Source organism: Syngnathoides biaculeatus, chromosome 13 (genome assembly GCF_019802595.1).
Source record: "Syngnathoides biaculeatus isolate LvHL_M chromosome 13, ASM1980259v1, whole genome shotgun sequence".
NCBI lineage: Eukaryota > Metazoa > Chordata > Actinopteri > Syngnathiformes > Syngnathidae > Syngnathoides > Syngnathoides biaculeatus.
The window spans coordinates 7,400,270-7,409,521 of NC_084652.1; the positions used below are offsets into that span (position 1 = coordinate 7,400,270).

Consider the following 9,252-nt stretch of genomic DNA (forward strand, 5'->3'; position numbering starts at 1 on the left):
GAGTAACTGAGCTCAGGGATCGAAAATGGCCCAACGGGTGACGTCACGTGAAAAAAACCATCGCCGGATCACCTTCACTCTGCGCCCTCCCCAGGCCATGTCCATAGCCTTCATGCATAACACCCTGCTTTAGTGGGGAGTTTGAAAGAAGCTCCAAGTGGAGTTTACTTCAGAATTACGGCTGCCAGGTCATCTACCATTCCGTACTGGTACCTACACGACTCTGGCACAAACTGAGAATCCAGGAACTTGTCACCATTCCATGTCTGTACGTCTATATCGTTCACACAAAAGAGCGAACTGATACGAGGAGTGTAAAAGGGGCTACAGAGAGAATCCCCCGCAAAAAGGACAATTAGCAAACATCAAACGGACCGCTCATTTCACAATGGTGGCTTTCACAGCCAGGTGGCGCGAAAGGGGTCGCAGTGCCACGGCGACGGCACGCGGCATTGTGAGCCACAACAGTACGACAATGCCGTTTGACTGCAATGTAACACAATCTTATCAGCGTGTCGCGATGTTATCGGCAGACGCCGTTCTTTGCTGAACGAGGACGGACGGGTGAGTCAGTGCTGCATTTTGCGCCGTGGTTCAAATATTTTCACCCGCAGTCACACAGTCGGAAATGCTATCGAAAAAGAAGACGAAAAGAAAAAAAAATGACGCCTGACGTTCTTGAGCAAAGAAAGACGAGTTTTCCCAAGGACGCCCCCCGCCAAACCCCCCACCCCGAGCAACGTCCGGTAAAACCAGCCATTGAGCCGTTCAGTGAACCCTCCAGGCAAAATTTAGCTGGCTGGTCGTGTTTGATTCCGGGGAGGGGGGGCTTTTTCCACATCAGCGTGGCTCACAGCTACCCTACCGCTGCTCTATTGAAGGCAGTGCGCAGCCACAAGTGAACATTTGTTCTAAAGGAATGCCGAGTATGTGAACGAGTGGGGGAGGGGGTGAAGGAGGGGTGGGGTGGTGGTGGGGGGTTCGGCTCAGGCCAGCGCGTCTTTATTCTTTTTTTTTTTTTTTTTCAATCACCCCACAAACCGATTAAAAGCATTAGTTAAGTCAGGACGGGACACATGGACGCCGAATGACGGGCAGATGCTAAAAATGTCAACAAGGGGACAGAGTTACGTGACACCCAGCGTGCGTAATACGCCAACAAAAAACGCATTTAAGTAATGTATAATTAAAATACTGTATTGCACGGATGCACGTTAACTACAATTTGAACCACAACTAAATCCAAAACTATAACAAGAACTAGTACTGTCACAAGAAAGGGGAATCAAAACTACAGAACTACCAGAACTAGATGCACAACTACAACCAGAGCCACAACTGTATCTCGAACTAGAGCGCTAAACCATACCCCAGAACCATATCGAGAAATAAAGGAGAACAAGAACTAGAATAACAATTAAATCAGCAGCAGAACTCAAACTTGAAAAGAAACAAGAGCAAAGCTAGCAATAGACACAGATCTACACTTACTATCTGAACTACACTAACACTAAATTCAAAACCAGAGCTAGAAGCATAACGAACTAGAACCCAGCCTAGAACTGGATGAATACATAAAACTAGTAGCTGAACTAAATCCAAAACTACAATCAAGTACTAGTACAGTCACAAGAAAGGGCAATCAAAACTAGAATTGGTACTGGAACCAAAACTAGTCAAAACCAAAACTAGATGCACAACTACAACTAGAGACAGAACTATTATCTCAAACTAAAGCGCTAGAACCATATCCAGAACCATATTGAGAAATAAAGCAGAACAAGAACTAGAAGAACAATTAAATGAGAGAGCAGAACCCAAATTTAAAAAGAAACAAGAGCAAAGCTGGCAATAGACACAGAACTAAACCTACTATCTGAACTAAAACAAGGTCAGAACTAGGAGCAAAGCTACAATCAAAACTAGCACCAGAAACAGAACTAGAACCAAAACCGCAACTGGCAGGTAAACTAATAGCACACACAGAACCAAAGACAGCTAAGAATAAAAATCAAAACCTTCCATTAAAACAAGAACCAGACGCAGAAAAAGAAAACCAATCAAAACTACAATTAAAAACTAAAACCAGCACTAAAATAACAAAAACTGTATTTAGAATGAAAATCGAGATCGGAAGACCAAGGAACCAGAAGCACAACTGTAACTGGGTACCAGAACCAGAACTACAATAACGCTAAATTCAAAACCGGAGCTAGAAGCATAACTGGAACTAGAACCCAACCTAGAACTAGATGACGTGATAAAACTAGTAGCTGAACCAGATCCAACACTACAATCAACACCGGAACAATCACTAGAACTGGAACTACTCCTAGAAATAGAACCACAGAAGAACCAAAAACGGAAGCAGAACGAGCTAAAGAATAATAAAATCTGATAAAAAAAGAACTAGATTAAGATCGACAATTAGCAGCAGAACAAGAACAAGAACAAGTCCAAGTCGAAGAATAATTACCACACGGGAGTATTTAACTTTAACAACATGTGGTGGGAGGCATAAAGGCACATGCGGGGACAGACAAAGGCTCATTTGGGGCCAGGGTCAGGGTTCACCCATTTAGCCACCGGCGCATCACGGTCTTGTCCTCGACACTTCAGACCCCGAGCCAGCGGTTGTAGGGTGCAGGGTCGCGCGCCAGGACCTTCCCCCCACGGGCCGCCGAGCTAAAGCCTCAAACGCGCCTACGCTAAGTTGTTGCATTCCTGGGCTAACTGGTTCCTGCTGTTCTGGCTCATGCTGCCGTTGGCGTAGCAACAACACGCTGGACAGTGACAGAGGGAACATGGGAGTTTGTTTACATTCAACTTACACGTGGTGGGAATTTACGAGCTTAGCGTTCTCACTCAATTGTCAAATACTGCTCATTTATTGGCTGTCTTTGCTCGTTAATGACAGCAACACTTCTGAAGTTTTATGCTGCTATATATGCTGTATATGCTCATTTTTTGCCCAACAATTTTCTCTTTTTAAATAACAATTGTGGGTTTTTCATGAAAGGTTTTTGGTCAGCTTTATATTGTTGGCAAATATTCTCATGTTTTATGTCTTAATATTTGTGTATTTTAATTTATTAGAATTTCAAATACTTTTTTTTACTCTTTATAATATATTTCTGCATATCCTGTCAAAAGTTCAAAATGTTTCAATGGCTTTGGTGTTTTTAATTAAATATTTTTCTCAAAACTTTTTTTCTTTTATTTTTAGTATGTTTGTCTTTTGCTTCCAGTATGTCTTTATTGTTTAATATTTGTGTGTTTGAATCCAGTCTTTGTCATATTGGGTTGCGCTCTTTATTAATAGCTTCTCATCTAATCTTACATTATTTTGTAATACTTTTATTTAATATACAAGTATTATTTCCATCATAATTAACCATCTTTCATTTATTTCAGGTATTTTTTTGTTCTTTAATTCAAGTAAGATTTTACACAAATAGTTCAAGCTAATATTGCTGTATTTCTTTCTAGTTCATAAAATAATTATTTTTGCATTTTTAAAGTGGTTTTCCTAACATTTTTAGTTTTGTAAGATTTTTTTCCCCATTTTTTTCCAACATGCATGTAGTATTTTTAATATATATATATTAATTAGCACTACTTAAAAAAATTAATGCTTGAGAATTCTCATGTTTTTTTTGTAATTTTTTTTTAGAATTATTCTACATTTTTTGCCATTTTTGGGGGTCTTGAGGAAACATTTGAGCAACACGATCACTAGACGAGAAGATTTGACTCCTGTCACTTACTCCCAACATCCAAACCCTGACATAATATTTTGATGCTCAACATCATGGTGATACTTTTAACTATGATCATTATGTATCTGAAATTGTGACCGCGATGCTTTTCAGCGCGCATCTGGTACACAACTGGTGGCAAACAAATAACCGCCGTGAGCTTTGGATGCACGGCACACGCCTCGCGAAAAGTAACCTTTTTATCTACGCCAAACAGACTTGATGGATTAAGCCTTCCGACGGCCAACGGTGCATAACGCCAATATTACTGTCGTCGTTATTATCATGCATGCGTTAAGCTGCTTACAAAGTCAGGAGAGGATGCTTGCAAACCATTCGTGACCTTCATTTCACACAAACACACGCTATGACTCACTAACAGAGTGTGTCCTCCTCCGTGCAGAGGAATTGTTAAACAAATCACTCCCGCTGCCAGGACCGCTGTTGGACCACACTGTGTGTATGTGTGTGTGTGTAGTGGTAGTAGTAATAGTAGTAGTAATAGTACAGTAGGGGTCAAAGTACAGCAAAAGCTTACCAGTTTATCACTTTGAACATTAAATATCTTTGTAGTGTATTCAAATACAATGTACCGTAATTTACGGCCAATAAGCCGTGACTTTTTTCACGCGCTTTCGACTACGAGGCTGACGCTTTACCAGTTGAGCCACCGTGCCGCCATATGTATAATATAATATTTATTATTTTCTAAAAAATCGTCATTCATACTACAGCATTAGCTCATCCATTCATAAATTCAGGTCTTTTTTTTGTTTTTGTTTTTTAATTCAATCATGAGATTCCCAAATTTTTTGGATGGGTCTCCAAAACAATCATTAATTAACCCACTAGTTAATTAATAATAATGACTTTATTTGCTTTAAATTTACTGGGAACTCAATTAGGATAATCGGTCGATATTATGATTGAGAGAAATATGATAATCGTGCCTTAACCCATTCGTGGGCAGCGTCACATTTTTGGGACATCACGATTTTCACGCATTATATCCTTCAGTATATCAAAATATTCAAGTGTTTTAATCTGATTCTGATTCTGGTTTTTGGGACGATCTACTAAAAAAACCCAAGTACCCTCTCTGGGGCAGCGTCCCATTTTTGGGACGAGATTATAAATTAGTAAAGTTATCATATAACTTAACCATAAACGAAAAAGAAATGTTGTTTCCTTGATTGTGGCCTATTAGGAGAATTTTACCTCAATAAGGCAAAAAATTTGCCACCCTTCCCGTGAATGGGTTAAATATCTTTGTAGTGTATTCAAATACAATGTACCATAATTTCCGGCCTATAAGACACGACTTTTTTCCACACGCTTTCGACCCTGCGGTTTATGCGGTGATGCGGCTAATTTGTGCTTTTTTTTTTCTAACGGCTGTAAGGGGGCACTCAAGCGGAAAAGGTAAAGAGTGAGACCTGTGGAATATATGTGCCGAGGAAGTGACTTTTACCGGCCCGGCCCTGTTAGTGCTGCTGTGATTTTTACAAGTATTTTTTTTTTTTTTAACCGGCCCTGTTTAGCGCGGCGGCGCTAGCTTTAAACTCTCTGTGTACCGTCTTCCTTTGTAAATATCAATGTCGGTTTCAATGTGGGGACTTGCGGCTTTTACACAATTTTACACACTTGTGTACCAAATGGTATTTCCGTAATTTCCGCTGCGCTAGCATGTTACTGCTGTGTCTCAGTGATTTTTACCAGTATGTTTTTTTTTTTTTTTTTTAAGCGGCCCTGTTTGCGCACCGGTGCAAGCGTTAGTGTTAGAGTGGCGGCGCTAGCATTAGTGCAGCGGCACTATCGTTAAACTCTCTGTGTACCGTATTTCTTTGTAAATATATCATGTTTCAATGTCACTTTCAATGTGGGCGCAGTTGGGGTGGGACAAAATATTTATCCATCCATTTTCATAGCCGCTTATCCTCACAAGGAGTGGTGGACCCTATCCCGGCTGTCAACGGGTAGGAGGCGGGGTACACCCTGAACTGGTTGCCAGCCAATCGCAGGGCGCATAGAGACAAACAGCCGCACACACAATCACATCTAAGGGGAATACAGAGTGTCCAATTAATGTCGCGTGTTTTTGGGGTGTGGGAGGAAACCGGAGTGCCCGGAGGAAACCCACGCAGGCACGGGGAGAACATGCAAACTCCGCACAGGCGGGTCCGGGATCGAACCTGGGACCTCACAACTGTGAGGCCGCCCAAAATATTTATATTGTGACTATTGATACTTACAGTATCAATATGTATACAGTTTTAATATTAAAGAGTCACGTCGCGATTTGCTTTCACCAACACTGACAAAAAATGTTTTGTGCTCACTGATGATACAGTAGCGATATACCAAAGTGAAATATTTCCCAAAATATATATAACCAAAACATCAATACTGTTAATTATTTCTGATCCAGTATCATTATGCAATATTTAAATATCCATCAGTTTTAAATGTAATATATTAAAATATTGATATCCACACTAATCATTTGGTTTACGATACACTGTCAATACACAGTTATTAACGATCAGTTTTAATGTATGGTGAGGACAAAACGTCAATATTCAGATACATATTTTTTTACTCCACAGATATGCAAAGAAATAATGAGTTAAAAAAGTGGGGAGGGACAAAAATGGATATGATGATGGCTCATTTGCGCCAGTATGATACAGTATTACGTCATCACATCATTATTCATGAAGCTTATCCTCACAAGGGTTGCAGGAAAGCTGGAGCCTATGGCTTCAGGCGAAAGGCGGACTACACCCTTAACTGGATACAGTATCAATATACTGATAATTGAAAATTTAACAAAGATATCTAATAAATGTTTCAATGGTGTTAAAGTGTTCGTAAAAAAAACTTTTGCAGCCATTATGATTGTTCCTTTTCTCACCTTGACACTGGAAGGCCTCTTTGAGGTGCAGCAGCACGTTAGCGAACCGCCTGACATCGTTCACCAGCGTCATGACGTACTCCGGGTCCACGCCGGGCGGGCACGACGCCGACACCCACGACGGATCCGACGATCCGCTCAGCAGGTTGTGGGAGCGCCTCCCGCGCCCGCCGCCGCCGCCCCAGGTCTTGGCGGAGACGGCCGACGGCGAGCCCGCCGGGGAATCGGAGTGATGATGGCGGGACGCGGCGGGAGCGTGGTCGCGCTTCAAGCCGTCGCCGTCGCCATCGCCGCTCTTACGGAGCATCCTAGCAGCGGGGTTTTCGGGGGCCGCTGCCCTATGAGGGTGGGAGGGGGAAGCTAGTGCACTTTACAGCCACCCGGACCATTACTGCCCTCCACTAGAAACACACACAATAAAAATGATCATAATGTAAATCAACAAGCATTGTTGTATTGTACCGTTTCCGTTTATGATACAAAAGTGTCAAATCAATATCGTGATGTATCACGTTTCGGTGTTCTTTTACAAAACAATATTGGTTAGCTCGGGTCAAATATTGACGAGTTGAGTGGGACAAAATTCTTTGTTGTCTACTTCAACGTGTAATGCGATCAAATATAGATTAAAAAATATATATAAAGCTCTGATCCTGATGCATTAATACAGAATCATATTTTACTAGTGGTTGTGACAAAATATTGTTATGTATCCTTGTTTCATTTATGATACAGTATCGATAAACAAAAAAGAAAAAAAAGAATTGATCCATTTTCTGCATTGATTACTGCTTTTTAGGACAAAATATCGTTATGGAACATTTTCTCATTGCCATTTATGATACATTTTATCAATAAACAAACAAAAAAACAAAGAACTGATCCACTTTCTGCATTGATACTGAAACATCAAATACTGAGCAGTTGGACAAAATATTGCTCATTTGTTCATATCGCATATCCAGTTGAGCACTTAGCAATCACTTAAGCAGGTGGAGGAAAATATCGCGAGGCAATGTATCATATCATATTTATTTGTCACGGTACAGTTACGATACATAACACAAGCGTCAAATATCGTTCAGTTGTAAAATCGGGCTGGGACACATTGTGAATACTGTGATTTATTACAGTACGCTAAATCTGTTTATGTTCAGTTGGATATGATATTTGTTTAAGAAATGTCAATTATTGATCAATTTTAACAGGGGGCAGGACAAAATATCAGTACCTGATTTGTCCTTATGTTTACTGTCAAGGAGCAGTATTAATACACAAACATCAAACATTTAATAGCTTTAATTGGGTCTGTAAAATATAAATATTAAACTGTTATTCTAAAGTATCAATTTGAACGGAGGATGTGACGAAATATGATGTATCATTGCATTGTTTTCATGCATTATTGATCAATCATTTTACATTTACCAATACTGTGTTTTAAAATTATAACAATAGCAAATTTATCAGAGGCATCAGAAAAAACAGCAAGGAAAAATAGAATAAAATATAACTAATTTAGCATATTTATATTTAAATACGAATATTGTATATATACATATATAATAATGTCTCACAATATCGACAGCTGGTGTTGGGTACCGATACTGTATAGTGACAGACAAGAGTACGATAGAGATATGTTATCTCACAGGTGACTCGAGTAAATATTACGATTGATATTGTGAAAAATTTTCAGAGTATATTAGTAGCATCGCGTGTGCTTTGTAGTGTAATGCTAGGTTTGGAATGTTGTGCTGATTTCGGTCAGAAAGTGCTTCGCTAGCAAAGTCGTTGAGAGGAGAAAAAAAAATGACGAATTTTCAACACTCACCTGCCCAACGCTTGTAGGACATGCTTCCAAATTTTCGCCGAAAATATTCCCGCTTCGAAGTGGCTAAAATGGAATATTGCAGAAGCAACTTCAAAGAACAGAGAGAGGAGAAACGGTCGCTGGAGTGTACGTGAACGCGCCACTGGAGACCGACGAGGAACGACGCTCAAAATCGGTCGTCATTTACGAGGGCGCGCGTCACGTGGGGGGCCCAGACGCCCGTCGATTGGCCGAAGGACCCGAGGAGAGGGACGGCCCCGGGTGACGCTTCCAAGACTGGCGGACGTGTGGGGATTTAAACACATCTTAATCCTCAAAGGAGCACAGAAAAAAGAAGACAATGGCTTTTTTTTTTTGGTCACGTTTGATTACTCGAGGTTTGGTTGAAGTGAGCAAAACGTCACCGTGCGCCTTGTAGCCACGACAGAGGCTTGGGGGGGTTATTCATCGTCACAAGGTCATATTATTTTATATACGGTAAAATTGTTTCCGAGCGACAATTGAAGGCAGTCTGGATATCGCAAAAAAAAAAAAAACACTGAACCTACAACCACTGTTTGTTTGATTTAAAAAAAAAATAAAGCTGTCAAGTTTATGAAAATACAAGTGTATATAATTTAGTTATTGTGTTATGGGTTTAAATTTGCTCCAAATCCAGATTTGGGTAGTTTTGCTGCCAATGCTGCCACCTAGCGTGCAAATGTGTCATCGTAGTTTGCTTTCAGAGGTGATTGACAAATTTGTGG

The 9,252-nt window shown here is 40.5% G+C and overlaps 1 protein-coding gene across 1 annotated transcript in view; it reads right to left on the reverse strand.

Moving 5' to 3' along the window:
- The window catches only part of LOC133510422 (rho GTPase-activating protein 29-like), a 47,008-nt gene extending 38,306 nt beyond the window's left edge, over positions 1–8,702 (reverse strand). The window contains exons 1-2 of the mRNA XM_061838298.1: positions 8,507–8,702; positions 6,673–7,073 (exon numbers count right to left, since the gene is read on the reverse strand). Coding sequence (XP_061694282.1) covers positions 6,673–6,979 — 307 coding nt within the window. The 5' untranslated portion in view covers positions 6,980–7,073; positions 8,507–8,702. The remainder of the gene's footprint in view (positions 1–6,672; positions 7,074–8,506) is intronic.
- Positions 8,703–9,252: the final 550 nt, after the last annotated feature.